The sequence below is a fragment of the Podarcis tiliguerta genome, assembly GCF_965153285.1.
Source record: "Podarcis tiliguerta genome assembly, chromosome: 16".
Classification (NCBI taxonomy): Eukaryota; Metazoa; Chordata; class Lepidosauria; order Squamata; family Lacertidae; genus Podarcis; species Podarcis tiliguerta.
Window position 1 is genome coordinate 8,996,728 of NC_139549.1, and position 17,302 is coordinate 9,014,029.

Below are 17,302 nucleotides of genomic sequence, written 5' to 3' on the forward strand. Positions count from 1 at the left end.
AGCGCCGCGATCCCACCTTTGACTGGACTTTACCATTACCTTCCTTGCAAGCCAGTTGGACCCTCCAGGGTGCTCCCCATTTCCAGGTTCCTGGTACTACAAGTGTGAACAGTTGCATGCAAAAATGTCACTTGTAAATGGGGAGTAGGGACGCGGGTGGCGCTGTGGGTTAAACCACAGAGCCTAGGGCTTGCCGATCAGAAGGTCAGCGGTTTGAATCCCCGTGATGGGGTGAGCTCTCGTTGCTCGGTCCCTGCTCCTGCTAACTTAGCAGTTCGAAAGCATGTCAAAGTGCAAGTAGATAAATAGGTACCGATCTGGCAGGAAGGTAAACGGCATTTCCGTGCGCTGCTCTGGTTTGCCAGAAGCTGTTGGGTTGAAATAAACGACAGACGAGTGACAAGTGTCATATGGGAGGCATCTCTCGAGCATGTCTCAGAGAGTCCCTTTTATTGAATATTACAGCATTGTCACGTATGTGCTTGTTGCTGATTGGTAACACAAAGACAAAGCAAGGGTTGCATATAGGCTGCATATAGGCATTAATCATCAATAGATTAAAGGTTGGGAAAGGAACACAGAGTTGGACAGGTATGAAAACCTCCTTGTTAAACTGTTACTATTGATTGATATTCACATTCATAGATGTGGTCAACCATGCATTAAGAACAGGTAACAGGTCAGGATATAATGTTTCATGAACTTAATATGAACTGAACATTCTAGGCAGAAAAAACTTCCCATCAAGAAGCGGCTTAGTCCTGCTGGCCACATGACCCGGAAGCTGTAGGCCAGCTCCCTCGGCCAATAAAGCAAGATGAGCGCCGCAACCCCAGAGTTGGCCACGACTGGACCTAATGGTCAGGGATCCCTTTACCTTTTTTAAATGGGGAGTGGCCTGTAGATGGACCAAATGACCTGACTCAATATGAGGCAACTTTCTGTATTTCTATAAGGTATAGTCTGCTATCTTTCCAAACCCTTCCCCAAACCCTGGTAGGGGAGAGCATTCCAGGCCTGTGACTGTCCGATTCCGAGATCTTCCTCTCATTTCTCGGGGCTTCTCTTGGTTTCTTCGTTCATTCTTCAGACTTCTATCTCGTGGGCTCACAGCAGCTTTTACACCCGCCTGTCTGTAAATCTGTGGTTTTGGGGAGCCTCCAGGCAGGCTGGGGGGGGGGATTTGCTGGATCTGTCCAGGCCCTGGGCCCAATCCAGAGGCAAGGAACCCTTTCCAACTGGAGGGCCTTTCTGGGCATGTTTTTGAGGGCCACGTTCCAGCGGTAGTCTGGGCCAGAGGCAGAAAGAGAGAGCGGGGGAATGAATTTTGCCTTGGTGTAGCAGGCTGGTTTCTATCCCTGCGCTAACCTCTTCCTCCTCCCTGGTCTGCACAGCGTGGAGGTGATTCGCCTTGGGCACAGCTACTTCATCAACTGGGATAAGAAGATGTACTGCGTGAAGAGGTGCACACCGGCCGAGGCCCGGACCACCACCCTCAACGAGGAGCTGGGGCAGGTGGAGTACATCTTCTCTGACAAGACGGGCACGCTCACTCAGAACATCATGGTCTTCAGCAAGTGCTCAGTGAACGGGCGCAGCTACGGTAAGCCAGGTGGCCCAAAATGCAGACAAAGCCGGGTTCGAAACCAGTTTTGTTGTCATTATGACTAGGGTTTTTTTTAAAAAATTATTAGTTGCTGTTATTGGTGGTTCTTCTTCAAATTATTAGTTGCTGTTATTGGTTCTTCTTATTCAAATTATTGCTGTTATTGGTTGTTCTTCTTCAAATTATTAGTTGCTGTTATTGGTTGTTCTTCTTCAAATTATTAGTTGCTGTTGGTTCTTCTTCAAATTACAGTGGTACCTCGGGTTACATACGCTTCAGGTTACATACACTTCAGGTTACAGACTCCGCTAACCCAGAAATAGTGCTTCAGGTTAAGAACTTTGCTTCAAGATGAGAACAGAACTCGTGCTCCGGCGGCGCGGCAGCAGCAGGAGGCCCTATTAGCTAAAGTGGTGCTTCAGGTTAAGAACAGTTTCAGGTTAACTACAGACCTCCGGAACGAATTAAGTACTTAACCCGAGGTACCACTGTATTAGTTGCTGTTATTGGTTCTTCTTCTTCTCTTTCAAGTTATTAGTTGCTGTTATTGGTTCTTCTTCTTCTTCTTCTTCTTCTTCTTCTTCTTCTTCTTCACTACAATGGTACCTTGGTTCTCGAACTTAATCCATTCTGGGAGTCCCTTCGACTCCCAAAACTATTTGAAAACCAAGGTGCGGCTTTTGATTGGCTGCAGGAACTTCCTGCACTGAAACGGAATCTGCGTCGGACGTTCAGCTTCCAAAAAATGTTCACAAACCAGAACACTTACTTCTGGGTTTGCAGCGTTGTTTGGGAGCCAAGCTGTTTGGGAGCCAAGCTGTTTGAGTACCAAAGCACCACTCTTCAACTGACTGGCTGCACCAGGCGAGGGTAGCTGATGGGTCTCAAACTCCAGTGAGTTAGGGACTTCCACTGCATGTGAAGACAGATTCCAGCGGATTGAACGGACAAGACCAATAATGGGCCCGATGGTCAAGAAAGTAGTTTCTGCAGATGCTGTAGAGGGAAATGAGGGGCAGATGGAGCTCGTTATAAATGGCTTCAGTCCTGTATACCTGAAGGAGCGTCTCCACCCCCATCATCCAGCCCAGACACTGAGGTCCAGCGCCGAGGGCCTTCTGGCAGTTCCCTCCCTGCAAGAAGTGAGGTTACAGGGAACCAGGCAGAGGGCCTTCTCGGTAGTGGCGCCTGCCCTGTGTAACGCCCTCCCACCAGATGTCAAGCCAGTAAACAACTACCGTATTTTTCGCTCCATAAGACGCACTTTTTCCCTCCTAAAAAGTAAGGGGAAATGTGTGTGCGTCTTATTAGAGCAAATGCAGGCTGCACAGCTATCCCAGAAGCCAGAACAGCGATGGTGTTCTACTGTGGTAGTACCCTACTATGGTGTGTCAGTACCTCCTCTCTCTCTCTCTCGCCCTCCTGGGTCGTAACCCTCGCTCTTTATTTTTCTCTGTTTCGCAGGTGATGTCCTGGATGTTCTGGGTTACAAGGCTGAGCTTGGAGAGGTAGGAGCTATGGGAGAATCTCTGCGATGGGATGGATGGCAGAAAGGAGCAGGGAAAGGTTTTTTTTTTTAAGGTCAGTGGGGGGGTGGGGCGGGGAGGGGGAAGGAAAGTGGTGGCGGGAAAAACCACCCGCAGAGCTGCAATGTGTTATCGGGAATAATAACAGTGATAATGGTCACCTAATTAATTTATATACAGTGGTGCCCTGCTAGACAAATGCCTCGCAAGACGGAAAACCCGCTAGACGAAAGGGTTTTCCATTTTGGAGGTGCTTCACAGGACGAATTTGCTATGGGCTTTCTTCGCAAGACGAAAATGTCTTGCGATTCCTGGGGTTTTTTTTCCGCTCCCTACCCCCTTTATCTAAGGCACTAAGCTGCTAATAGCCTTTTAGCAGCTAATCCGCTAATCCCTTAAGCCTTTAATAGCCGCTAGTAGCCGCTAAACCGCTAATAGCGCTAATCCGCTAATCCGCTAATGGGCTTGCTTCGCAAGACGTAAAAACCGCTAGACGAAGAGACTCACGGAATGGATTCTTTTCGTCTTGCGAGGCACCACTGTACTCCCATTAGGATGCATGGCATTCCACAGCGCGTAAAAGGACAAAGTCCCTGCTCCGATGAGCTTACAATCTATTTAAAAAAATAATAATCTTAAACTCCCCAATGTCCTGTCTGGAGGATGAAAATCCATTGTTCAAAAGGAGGAGTTTTTGTGTTCTGAGCGGCATATTTGTCCTGGAAGCACGAATGTGGTCCCATTGACTTAAAAACATGGACCAAATAAAACCTTCGCTGCAGATCCCCCCCCACCCCCCCAAAAAAGTTTATGTAGGGTGCCTTTTTATATGCCGTCCATTAGCCCTTGTCAAAATAGGCATTATTATCATTATTATTTTATAATAAATTTTGTTTTTTTATATTTTTTATTTTATTTTATTTTTTAGATATTTATACCCGCCCTCCCCAGCCAAGACTGGGCTCAGGGTGGCTAACACCAAATATAAAAACAATTGATTGAAATACAGCTTAAGAAACAAGATTAAAATACAACATTAAAACATTAAAATGCAGCCTCATTTCAGTGGAAACTCAATCAAAAACTTTTGGGGGGATAAAAACGTCAAGTTTTTATTAGTTTTGTTAGTTTTCAATTACAACAATCCAATAATAGCCTCAAAAAAATAGGCAATTGTTATTTTGGGTGAAGGGACGCGGGTGGCGCTGTGGGTTAAACCACAGAGCCTAGGACTTGCTGATCAGAAGGTCGGCGGTTCGAATCCCCGCAACGGGGTGAGCTCCCGTTGCTTAGTCCCTGCTCCTGCCAAAGTACCAAAGTCAAAGTTTGAAAGCACGTCAAAGTGCAAGTAGATAAATAGGTAAACAGCGTTTCCATGCGCTGCTCTGGTTCGCCAGAAGCGGCTTAGTCATGCTAGCCACATGACCCGGAAGGTGTACGCCGGCTCCCTCGGCCAGTAAAGCGAGATGAGCACTGCAACCCCAGAGTCGGTCACGACTGGACCTAATGGTCAGGGGTCCCTTTACCTTTACCTTTTTATCTTGGGTGATATTGCTGGCCACTGGAGGCTGCTCTGTTTGGCCACATGGGAGCTGTTCCCCACCAGCTTCACTCTCCTCTCCACCAGCTCCTCACCTGCCTGCCTGCCGTCTTTCTTACATCCAGTCTAGGAGGCTTGTCTGCCTCCCAGCATTTTCCCCCTCCTTCCTCTCAGTTTTGATCATGTCAGAACTCAGCAGGGATCAGGAGCCGGAGAATGGGGACGAAACTACATTCGTTGGCTCCACCTGCCATTGCCTCTGGCGCCCCCTACTGTCAAGCTCCCGGCCTCCCACCCTACCAGTCCCTACGCTCTCCTGGCCACCACTGTTCGTAACCCTTTCTTCTCCTCTCTCCCGGCCTCCTCCAGAAGACGGAACCAGTGGACTTCTCTTTCAATCCCCTGGCGGACCCCAAGTTCACCTTCTGGGATGCGGCGCTGCTGGAAGCGGTCAAACTCGGTGACCCCCATGTGCACGAATTCTTCCGCCTCCTCTCCCTCTGCCACACGGTCATGTCTGAGGAGAAGAGCCCAGGTTGGGATTGGGGTCTTTTAAAAAATCAGGGGGTGGTAGGAAGAGGAGGAGGTGTTGGTCCTGCTACAGGGATGGAGAGTCTTCTGAAGTTTACAGCATGTTATTCCTTGAAGGAGAACTACCGTATTTTTCGCTCCATATGACACACTTTTTTCCTCCTAAAAAGTAAGGGGAAATGGAGCCGAATTGCCCAGGGGCGAAAAGCAGATCGTGCTTTTTTTTTTTTAGAAAGAGGGAAGGGGGGGTTGAAACGAAGCTGCTGAGCATCTGATCGGCAAGCGATCGGGAGGGAGATAAGAGACGCTAGCGAGAAAGGAGGCTGCCTGGGAGGGGGGAGGTAAAGACAGCGAACTTGCAAGGAGAGGAGACAGGAATACTGAAACAAGCAATGAGGAGAGAAATTAGAAGAAAAGGAGGAGCAAAAAACTGCTCCAGCTAAGGAAAAGACGCTAAGGCAAACAAGAGGGAAGGGGGTGTTGAAATGAAGCCGCTGAACAGCTGATCGGAAAGCGATCAGGAGGGAGATAAGGGATGCACCAAAACCACCCTTAACTAAAACATGCAGTGAAGCGGTTTAAGAAGCGTAACAATTAAATTGGTTAATCGTAGAATTGTAGAGGTGGAAGGGACACGAGGGTCGTCTAGCCCAGCATGGGGCTTTAACCCAACAATTGAGCTATTCCAGCGAATAAAAAGCAGTTAACAACCACATGAACTTCAGGGGCGAAGGAGATGTGACTTCAGGAGCCCGCAGAATGCCAATGCAGATGGCGGTCTTGTACAGTAATACCTTGGGTTACAGACGCTTCAGGTTGCGTGTTTTCGGATGCGCCGAAACCCGGAAGGACCGGAATGGGTTACTTCTGGGTTTTGGCGTATGCGCAGGAGCACTAAATCACGCTTTGCGCGTGCGCAGAAGCACCAAATTGCAACCCGTGTGTGCGCAGCGGGTTGCGGGTGCTGTGGGTTACGAACGTGCCTCCCGCACGGATCGCGTACGCAACCTGAGCGCCCACTGTATTTCAGGAGGAAATGCAGCCGTTTTGCAGCGCCAGTTTCAGATTTCTCTCTCTTTCTCTCTCTCTCTCTTTCTTCTCCCTCTTTACCCAAACAGGGGAGTTGTTTTACAAAGCCCAGTCCCCAGATGAGGGCGCCCTGGTGACCGCCTCCCGCAACTTTGGCTTTGTTTTCCGCGGACGCACCCCCAAGACCATCGTGATCCAGGAGCTGGGGCGGCCTGTCACCTACCAGCTTCTCGCCATCTTGGACTTCAACAACGTCCGCAAGCGCATGTCAGTCATTGGTGAGGACGGGGGAGGCGCCGGTGGAGATGGGGATGGGAGGCCAGGGGACTGGCTACCAAACCCTGGGCTAGTGCAGAGGTCAGCAAGGCTTACCGGACATGGGCTGGATCACTCCTGCGGAGATTCTCTGTGGGCCGGGCCAGCGTAGTGCGACGCTGGAAATCGCATCTGCGCATGTCCGTGGAGCCGGAAATTGCTTCTGCGCATGCCCATGGCGCAATAAATTGCATCTGCGCATGTCTCAAGAGTCTCCTCCAGCACCATAATTCAAAAGCATCAAAAAGGAGCTAAAACAGCAATAAATAAATTTCAACCTGCTTGTGCTTAAAATCTGTGGGGTTTTTGTCTCCTCTCCCTTTGTCTCCTCTCCCTGCTCCCCATAAGTACGGAACCACGAGGGCCAGATCCGTCTGTACTGCAAAGGAGCAGACACCATTTTGCTGGAGAGGCTTCACTCAGGCCACCAAGAGCTGTATAACGTCACCACTGACCATCTGAATGTAAGTAGTTTTGGGGGGGGGGAGCAAGAGAAGGGGTGAGTGGAATGCAAGACTGCCGTTCTGTGGGCCTAGTGATGGTTGCCAATTTGGGCGACTTGAATAGAGGCGTTTTAGATGCCAAACTTTTTTCTTTTCTTTTTGGCCTGGGCATTTGGGCCTTAATTTGAAGAGAGATTGGGAATGTGTGTGTGTCCTCTGTTTTTTTGGTCCTGCTTTTAACGGGGTGGGGTGTGAGCCGTCCTCTTGCTGTATTCTCAGCGGATCAGCATTTTTAGGTTCTTGTTCAAAGGCTGTTCTTACGTTTGGTTTTGTGTTGCTATTCTTGCATTCTAAACCCCTTTCGGATGCTTTCGTTTTTTTAAAAAAGCGACAATTTCATAGAATCGTACAGTGGTACCTCTGGTTGCGAATGGGGATCCGTTCCGGAGCCCCATTTGTAACATGAACAGATTGCAACCCGCGTCTGCGTGTGCGCAGGTCGCAATTTGCCGCTTCAGCGCATGCGTGTGATGTCATTTTGAGCGCTTGCGCGAGTGGCGAAACCTGGAAGTAACCCTTTCTGGTACTCCCGGGTCACCGCAGGACGCAACCTGAAAAGATTTAACCTGAAGTAAACGTAACAAGGGGACGCAGGTGGCGCTGTGGGTTAAACCACAGAGCCTAGGACTTGCTGATCAGAAGGCTGGCGGTTCGAATCCCCGTGACGGGGTGAGCTCCCGTTGCTCGGTCCCTGCTCCTGCCAACCTAGCAGTTCGAAAGCACATCAAAGTGCAAGTAGATAAATAGGTACTGCTCTGGTGGGAAGGTAAACGGCGTTTCCGTGTGCTGCTCTGGTCCGCCAGAAGCGGCTTAGTCATGCTGGCCACATGACCCGGAAGCTGTCTGCGGACAAACGCCGGCTCCCTTGGCCCATAAAGCGAGATTAGCGCCGCAACCCCAGAGTTGGTCACGACTGGACCTAATGGTCAGGGGTACCTTTACCTTTAAACGTAACAAGAGGTATGACCGTACTGAGTTGGGGACAAACCACGGTGATCTGCAAAAAGTGCTTCCGGCTTCTCCACCTCCTCCTTCTCTTCTCCTCTCCACCTCCAGGAATATGCCGGCGAGGGTCTACGGACGTTGGTGCTTGCCTATCGCGACCTCGAAGAAAGCTACTACGTGGGTTGGTCTGAGCGCCTGAAGCGAGCCAGTTCCGCAGGCGAGGGTCGCGAGGAGAGATTGGCCCGCCTTTACGAGGAAGTGGAGAACGACATGATGGTTGGTGTTTTTCACCTCTGTGTTGCTCGTTCTTGTTCTTTATTTTTCATATAATTTTTTTATTAGTTTTGCGACATATCATTTTTAACAGTAATTAAACAGTGTTCTCCAAGCTACCAGCATGAGTTTGACCAAACTGTGGGAGGCAGTGGAAGACAGGAGTGCCTGGCGTGCTCTGGTCCATGGGGTCACAAAGAGTCAGACACAACTAAACGACTAAACAACAACAATATGCTGAAATAACCCTTTGGGAGGCTTGACCCTGAAAACCCACCTACAAATAATTCATATCAGGGGGTAGCCTGATAGGAATAGCCCTCCGGATTCCCATCAGCCTCTGACAGTTTTGCCTAGTGGGCGGGGATGATGGGATCCGGGAGTCCAGCAATATTTCTGGAAGGAACCGCATTGACTGCTTTAAATAAATAAGTGCTCTTTTTTTTATCGGGAGCTTCCAAAGGAGCCCGTTTTAAGCTCCTGATCTTTCCTTCGCCGCTGTGTGTGTTCCTGCCGTTCGTGGGAGGTCACAGATGCCGACAGGTGGCTGCGGTTTGCGAGGAGCTTCAAATTTGGACCCGGGAGTCAGAGTCATTTTGTGGCGTCAGGTAACTTTGCCTTTTGTTTCTGTCTCCCTCCAGCTGCTGGGGGCCACCGCCATCGAAGATAAGCTGCAGCAGGGCGTCCCAGAGACCATTGCCCTCCTCACGCTGGCAAACATCAAAATCTGGGTGTTGACAGGAGACAAGCAAGGTGAGGCGGCCATTCCAAATGCCGGCGGAACGTGTCCCGTTTTGCAGCCCGACCAGGAATGTCCTCGCAACTCTTTATTATGGCACAGCCTGCTAAATCCACTTTCACACTGTACATTCAAAGTGCTGCAATACCATTGTAAACTGTCATGGCTTCCCCCAAAGGATTCTGGGAGCTGCCATTTTGTGAAGGCTGCTGACGGTTGTTAGGAACCCCCCCCCCTGCCTATTTCCCTCACAGAGCTGCAGTCCCAGAGTGGTTTAACCATTGGTTCCCCTTTCCAGGGAACTCTGGCTCTGCCGTTCAAGATAGGTTCTCGGGGCCCCGTTTTGAAAATTTTGACTCCTGGAGGGTTTGGGTTTTGATTCGGGCCTGTCCTCTCTCTCTCCTCCCTCAGAGACGGCCGTGAACATCGGCTACTCCTGCAAGATGCTGACGGACGAGATGACTGAGGTCTTCATCATCACGGGGCACACGGTTTTGGAGGTGCGGCAGGAGTTGCGGTGAGTGGAGGCCCGCGGGCGTGGCCCACTTGGTGGTGGCCCCTCCATTAGGGAGCTTTCTCTGCTTTTCCATTTCTCTGGCACCAAACATTGAGTGCAAGCAGAAAGTGCTGCTCTGTTGGCTAGTCAAGGTGCGTTTCCTGCTAGTGGTGTTGTTCCAACAGTGGTGATCTCTTGGGGCCAGATTCGTGAAATGGACAGGTCTAAAGACAGCAGTGGGTGGAGCAAAAACCAAAAATGGTCAGGGGCAACCCTTCTCTCTCCCTCTCTCTCTCTCTCTCTCTTTCTTTCTTTCTTTCTTTCTCTCTCTCTCTCTCTCTTAGAAGACTTCTGAAGGCAGCCCTCTTTAGGGAAGCTTTTAATGTTTAACAGACTACTGTACAGTGGTACCTCGGGTTAAGTACTTAATTCGTTCCGGAGGTCCGTACTTAACCTGAAACTGTTCTTAACCTGAAGCACCACTTTAGCTAATGGGGCCTCCTGCTGCTGCCGCGCTGCCGGAGCATGATTTCTGTTTCTCATCCTGAAGCAAAGTTCTTAACCTGAAACACTATTTCTGGGTTAGCGGAGTCTGTAACCTGAAGTGTATGTAACCCGAGGGACCACTGCATTTTAATGCTTTGTTGGAAGCCGCCCAGAGTGGCTGGAGAAACCCAGCCAGATTGGCGGGGTATAAATAATAAATTCTATTCTATTCTATTCTATTCTATTCTATTCTATTCTATTCTACTCTACTCTATTCTGTTCTGTTCTGTTCTGTTCTGTTCCGTTCTATTCTATTCTATTCTATTCTATTATTCTATTCTATTCTATTCTATTCTATTCTATTCTATTCTATTCTATTCTATTCTATTCTATTCTAATTCTATTCTATTCTCTCTCTCTTTCTCTCTCTCTCTCTCTCTCTCATTTCCACACTTTTCTCTGCTACTCCTCCTCTCCTTTTCTTTCTTTCTTTCTTTCTTTCTTTCTTTCTTTCTTTCTTTCTTTCTTTCTTCCTTCCTTCCTTCCTTCCTTCCTTCCTTCCTTCCTTCCTTTCTTCCTTTCTTCCTTTCTTCCCTCTCTCTCTCTCTCTCTCATCTCTGTGCTCCCCGTTGCCCCTTTTCCAAGCCACACAAACGGAAAGGTAACATTCAAAAAATTAAGCCCAATGAACAACAACAACAAAACACACCCACCCACAGGAATGGTTTGCTGTAGTTCCCTCTGATCTGCCGAATCTGCCCTTAGAGGGTTTGGAAAGAAGGCAGGCGAGTCCTTGGCTGCTTCTCAAATCCTTTCCCCCTCCCGCTTTCCTCCCCACCTTCTCCGGCAGGAAGGCTCGAGAGAAATTGGTGGACTCTTCTCGCTCCGTGGGCAATGGGTTCACCTACCAGGAGAAGCTCTCTGCCTCGAAGCTGACGTCCGTGCTGGAGGCTGTGGCTGGGGAGTACGCCCTGGTGATCAACGGGCACAGCCTGGTAAGTGGGTGCCTGGGGGGGGGGGTACCTAGGCCGCATTCACGCCATACATTTAAAGCACTTTAATACCTCTTTAAACAAAGAATTCTGGGAGCTGCAGTTTAAGGGCCCAGGGAGTCCTTGAGAGACACTATTGCCCCTCGCAGCTACAGTTACACATTCTGCGTATGGTCTTTTTGTGGGAGGCAGATTGCTGGTTTGTTTTTGTTTTATTATGCATTTTCTGTTCTCATTGTGTGTGTGTGTTATTAAATTTTCTGCTTTAAAATTCAGAATTCATTTAACCAACTGTAAAATATCGGTGACTTCCCTCCTTCTCCTTCCATGGTTCATTTTGCACAACATAAATCCCTGCATATTTTAAATAAAACGAGCCTTTCAGTATTCCATTATTACATCCATCAGAAGTTATTTACACTGTTGAATTGATCTTAATGCTTAGTTTTGTGTTTTCATGTTGTGAACCACCCTGTGATCTTTGGATGAAGGGCTGTAGATAATAATAATAATAATAATAATAATAATAATAATAATAATACTACTACAGTGGACTCTTGGGTTGCGAATGTGATCCGTGTAGGATGCACATTCATAACCTGCAGCGGCACGTCTGCGCACACACGGGTTGTGATTCAGCGCTTCTGCGCATGTGCGACCGCCGAAACTTGGAATTAACCCATTCCGGTACTTCTAGGTTTCGGCGGTCCGTAACCCAAAAAAACGCAACTTGAAGCGTCTGTAACCCGAGGTGTGACTGTAATAATAATAATAATAATAATAATAATAATTATTATTATTCCTGGAGTGGTTATTTGCTTCTTTGTGTGAATGATAAATGTGTGGGATAGATGCCTGCTGAATAACATCCTGCTCTCCCAGGTGCTCATGGGAAGCCTGCATGCTAGATTTGACCGCAGCAGCAGCAGCTGCAATCCCCAGGACCTGGTATTCAGAGGCATAATGTCTCTGGCAGTGGAGGTAGAACATAGCCATTGTGCCTTCTCCTCCGTGTATTTGCCCAATCCTCTTTTAAAGTCATCCAAGTTGGCGTCCATCACTGCCCCTGTGGCGGTGAGTCCCACAGTTTAACTCTAAAATCCTTTAAGCTGCCCTGGACCTTCCAGCACTTGGCTTGGCTGCTTGTAAGTTATAAGAAGAAGAAGAGGAGTTTGGATTTGATATCCCGCCTTTCACTCCCTTTAAGGAGTCTCAAAGCGGCTAACACTCTCCTTTCCCTTCCTCCCCCACAACAAACACTCTGTGAGGTGAGTGGGGCTGAGAGACTTCAAAGAAGTGTGACCAACCCAAGCTGCATGTGGAGGAGCGGGGAAGCGAACCCGGTTCCCCAGATTACGTGACTACCGCTCTTAACCACTACACCACACTGGAGTTCATTTTATAAGCTTCCATCCTGTCACCTCTTAAACACATACGACTTGCTCCCACCCCAAAGGAATCATGGGAACTGTAGTCCCCCCCCCCCCGGAGCTACCATTCCCATCACCTTTTTATCTGCAGGGAATCTGCCCAGGGTCTAATCCAGTTACTCAGCTGGTCGCACTGAGCATCCCTCACTCTCCTCTCTCCCCGTAGGCACATGCCCTGGAGGCCGACATGGAGCTGGAGTTCCTGGAGACGGCCTGCGCCTGCAAAGCCGTCATCTGCTGCCGTGTCACCCCCTTGCAGAAGGCACAGGTGGTGGAGCTGGTGAAAAAGTACAAGAAGGCCGTCACACTGGCCATCGGCGACGGGGCCAATGATGTTAGCATGATCAAGAGTGAGTCCCGAGGTGGCGCTTGCGTGAGCTTTCGTCTTTTTAGTTCTGCGGATGCATTGTTTTTTTTAATGTCATAGCACAAAAGGAAAACATGTTGGAAGGGAGGAGGAAATAAGCAGACTTCCGTGATGAAGGCCTTTGCAGGGTGGGAAACTTCCAAAGAGAGGCAGAGCCAATTGGCTGCCCTGATGGATTGAGGCACCTGCTTCCCAGCTCTGGCCCTGCCTACCACTGAAATGTGGTCTCTTGGAAGGGAATGTGGTCCTCTATATGGGAAAAAGAGGGATGCGGGTGGCGCTGTGGGTTAAACCACAGAGCCTAGGACTTGCCGATCAGAAGGTCGGTGGTTCGAATCCCCGCAACGGGGTGAGCTCCCGTTGCTCGGTCCCTGCTCCTGCCAACCTAGCAGTTCAAAAGCACATCAAAGTGCAAGTAGATAAATAGGTACTGCTCTGGTGGGAAGGTAAACGCCGTTTCCGTGTGCTGCTCTGGTTCGCCAGAAGCGGCTTAGTCATGCTGGCCACATGACCCGGAAGCTGTACGCCAGCTCCCTCGGCCAATAAAGTGAGATGAGCGCCGCAACCCCAGAGTCTGTCACGACTGGACCTAATGGTCAGGGGTCCCTTTACCTATATGGGGGAAAGGCTCCTCTCTCCTGTTTTAGAAACAGAGAGAACCACATGTGCTTTGTCCTTCCTAAGATGGAAGGTGGGGGATCTGAGCTTGGGGTGCCTTAGTAGCCTGACTTCCCCTTACCCCTCTTTCCGTTTCCTGTGTTCCCGCCAGCCGCCCATATCGGTGTTGGAATCAGTGGCCAGGAGGGTATCCAGGCAGTGCTGGCCTCAGACTACTCCTTCTCGCAGTTCAAGTTCCTGCAGCGCCTCCTGCTGGTCCACGGGCGCTGGTCCTACCTGCGCATGTGCAAATTCCTTTGCTATTTCTTCTACAAGAACTTTGCCTTCACCATGGTGCACTTCTGGTTCGGCTTCTTCTGCGGCTTCTCTGCCCAGGTGACTCGGCTGGCGAATAGGAGGGGTGGGTGGGGCGGGGGTCCACGGTGGCAGCTTCCTCCAGGCTCATGCTTCGTCCTGCTTCCTGGATGAGCCGCACGTTGAGTGAGCGTAGCCTATCAGGGTCACGGAAAGCAGGGGGTGGCTTCACAAAAGCTTTCCGGCCCAGTTAATTTGGCTACCTGATTGTCATAGCCCAGGGGTGGCCAACTCTCAAGAGACTGCAATCCACTTTCAGATTTAAAAGCTGGCAGTGATCTGGGGAGTGTCTCTACATCGGTCTTGAAAGACCTACATTGGCTCCCAATACGTTTCTGAGCACAATTCAAAGTGTTGGTGCTGACCTTTAAAGCCCTAAACGGCCTCGGTCCAGTATACCTGAAGGAGCGTCTCCACCCCCATCGTTCTGCCCGGAGACTGAGGTCCAGCTCCGAGGGCCTTCTGGCGGTTCCCTCCCTGCGAGAAGCCAAGTTACAGGGAACCAGGCAGAGGGCCTTCTCGGTGGTGACACCCGCCCTGTGGAACGCCCTTCCACCAGATGTCAAAGAGAACAACTACCAGACTTTTAGAAGACATCTGAAGGCAGCCCTCTTTTGGGAAGCTTTTAATGTTTAATAGACCACTGTATTATTATTATTATTATTATTATTATTATTATTATCTACCCACATTTTTTTGGGAGTTCAGCTCAAAGTTGTTGAGCTTTTTGGGTGAAAACAGCAGCACAGAGAACACCCCACCTTCCAGAGATCAAACAACAATGGAGGGCGGGGCAAGGGGGTGGCACAGGAGTCAGTTTTAGCGATGCTAATGAAAGGGAGCCAGAGATCAACCGTGATCTACCAAAACCTCGCGGGGATCGACCAGTAGATCACAATCGACCTGTTGGACATCCCTGCCATAGCCAAATGAATTAAGCTAGGGTTGTTGTGGGGATTAAACGAGGAGGGGGGGAAACCACTCATCGTACCCTGAGCTCCTTGGAGGAAAAAGGTGGGGTGTAGATTTAGTAAGTCGCTAAATGCATTGCTGAAGGCAGCAATTTCACCCCGAGAGAAAGGAGAGTTGTCGTGGATTAGCCACACCAGTGATCCCAGCCTATCAGGGATCACGCAATGAAGGGGATCATGCCACCCTGCTAAGTAGCCAGTCTTCTTTGTTGACGACCTTCACCGTAAGGTCACAGGGAATTTTACAACAACTGAAACACAAACAGTTTAAAACAACTTGCAATCAGGATTAATAATAATAATAATAATAATAATAATAATAATAATAATAATAATGCAGTGCATCTTCAGAATTCTCCAAAAGCTGGGTAATAAAGTTGTCCGACGCACCTCTGTGGAGAGGAAGGCCCACAGCTTAGGGGCTACCACAGAGAAGGCCCTGTCCTGCCACCCCTCAACCATCTAAGGCAGGGGTCAGCAAACTTTTTCAGCAGGGGCCCTCAGAGCATGTGGTGGGCCAGACTATATTTTTGGGGGAAAACAACAAATTCCTATGCCCCACAAATAACCCAGAGATGCATTTTAAATAAAAGGGCACATTCTACTCATGTAAAAACACGCTGATTCCTGGACTGTCCACGGGCCGGATTCAGAAGGCGATTGGGCCGGATCTGGCCCCCGGGCCTTAGTTTGCCTACTCATGATCTAAGGGCAGTGAAATAACTAGGAGGGCCTGGTTTTCAGCTATTTGGGTCCCGAGTTGATTAGGGACTTGATGTGGTTGAGGGCTGATGAAGTTGGAGCTTTGAAAATCCTACTCCCCGTCCCCCCCCCCCAAAAGCTACTGTAAAATGCAGCAAACTTCAAATTCTAGCTGAGTGACTGGGTTTTGTTTTACACCAGCAGGCCTGCAGGGGGCAGCAAAGACTCCTTTTGTTCTCCTCTCCCTGGTCTCTCAATTTCTCCCTCTTATCTTTTCAAAGACCGTCTATGATCAATATTTCATCACGCTGTACAACATTGTCTACACCTCGCTGCCAGTGCTCGCCATGGGTGTCTTTGACCAGGTCAGTCATGTTAATTCCTCAGTGTGATATAGCGGTTACAGGGCAGCAGATTGGCAAAGGCTGCTGTGAGCCAGATGGACAAGTGGCAGGGGCGGCGAACCGATGGCTGTCTCAGATGTGGGCCCCACATGTTTTCCCCACCCGTCATGTCCCAACCAATCAGGGATCCTAGAATTGTAGAGTTGGGAGGGACCACGAGGATCATCACGAGGACACTGACAAACTGGAACGTGTCCAGAGGAGGGCAACCAAAATGGTCAAAGGCCTGGAAACGATGCCTTATGAGGAACGGCTAAGGGAGCTGGGCATGTTTAGCCTGGAGAAGAGGAGGTGAAGGGGTGATATGATAGCCATGTTCAAATATATAAAAGGATGTCACATAGAGGAGGGAGAAAGGTTGTTTTCTGCTGCTCCAGAGAAGCGGACACGGAGCAATGGATCCAAACTACAAGAAAGAAGATTCCACCTAAACATTAGGAAGAACTTCCTGACAGTAAGAGCTGTTGGACAGTGGAATTTGCTGCCAAGGAGTGTGGTGGAGTCTCCTTCTTTGGAGGTCTTTAAGCAGAGGCTTGACAACCATATGTCAGGAGTGCTCTGATGGTGTTTCCTGCTGGGCAGGGGGTTGGACTCGATGGCCCTTGTGGTCTCTTCCAAATCTATGATTCTATGATCTTCTTGTCCAACATAATCTTTTGCGCAATATGGGGCTCAAACCCACAACCATGACATTAAAAATTTCATGCTCTTCCTACTGAACTATCAAATTCAAATGTAATTACAGGGGGGTAAGGTGGTGGTGGGCATTTAGATGTTGCCGGACTCCCAACTCCCGCCGGCCCCAATGGTCAGGGACGCTGCAAGTCCAGCAAGGGCCACAGGGTTAGATCGGTGGGTTAGATCCTTAGCTTGGGTCAGTGGTTCCCAAACTGTTCAAGCGACTGCCCCCTGGTTCTATATAGACCAATCCCCCAGTGCTCCCTACCCTATAAAAAGCATTACAGTGGCACCTCGGGTTACAGACGCTTCAGGTTACAGACTCCGCTAACCCAAAAATAATACCTCGGGTTAAGAACTTTGCTTCAGGATGAGAACAGAAATCGTGCAGCGGCAGCAGCAAGAGTCCCCATTAGCTAAAGTGGTGCTTCAGGTTAAGAAGAGTTTCAGGTTAAGAACGGACCTCCGGAATGAATTAAGTTCTTAACCCGAGGTACCACTGTACTGAGAACGGCAGTTTTCATGACCTACCAGGGAAGATAAAAGTTGCATGATGGCACTTTTATTAAAAATCCAGTTAGAAGTATTTCATTTAATTCAGCACAATGAATGGGCTTGATCCAGCTTTTCAAAGTCCTTTACACCTCCAACGTCCCCATGCCTCCTAACACCCTTCCCCAGGTAATCCCACTATCCCCCCAGGGGGGGCAGTGTGGTGTAGTGGTTAAGAGCAGTGGACTCGTAATCTGGGGAACCGGGTTCGATTCCCCGCTCCTCCACATGCAGCTGCTGGGTGA

The 17,302-nt window shown here is 49.3% G+C and overlaps 1 protein-coding gene across 2 annotated transcripts in view; it reads left to right on the forward strand.

Moving 5' to 3' along the window:
• Positions 1–17,302, forward strand: part of ATP8B2 (ATPase phospholipid transporting 8B2) — a 55,767-nt gene that overhangs the window by 31,760 nt on the left and 6,705 nt on the right. For both annotated transcript variants that reach the window (XM_083416459.1, XM_083416458.1), the window contains 12 exons: positions 1,395–1,603; positions 3,071–3,114; positions 5,042–5,207; positions 6,322–6,510; positions 6,896–7,011; positions 8,107–8,271; positions 8,910–9,021; positions 9,419–9,524; positions 10,840–10,984; positions 12,578–12,761; positions 13,548–13,771; positions 15,705–15,788. In XM_083416459.1, coding sequence (XP_083272585.1) covers positions 1,395–1,603; positions 3,071–3,114; positions 5,042–5,207; positions 6,322–6,510; positions 6,896–7,011; positions 8,107–8,271; positions 8,910–9,021; positions 9,419–9,524; positions 10,840–10,984; positions 12,578–12,761; positions 13,548–13,771; positions 15,705–15,788 — 1,744 coding nt within the window. The remainder of the gene's footprint in view (positions 1–1,394; positions 1,604–3,070; positions 3,115–5,041; positions 5,208–6,321; positions 6,511–6,895; positions 7,012–8,106; positions 8,272–8,909; positions 9,022–9,418; positions 9,525–10,839; positions 10,985–12,577; positions 12,762–13,547; positions 13,772–15,704; positions 15,789–17,302) is intronic.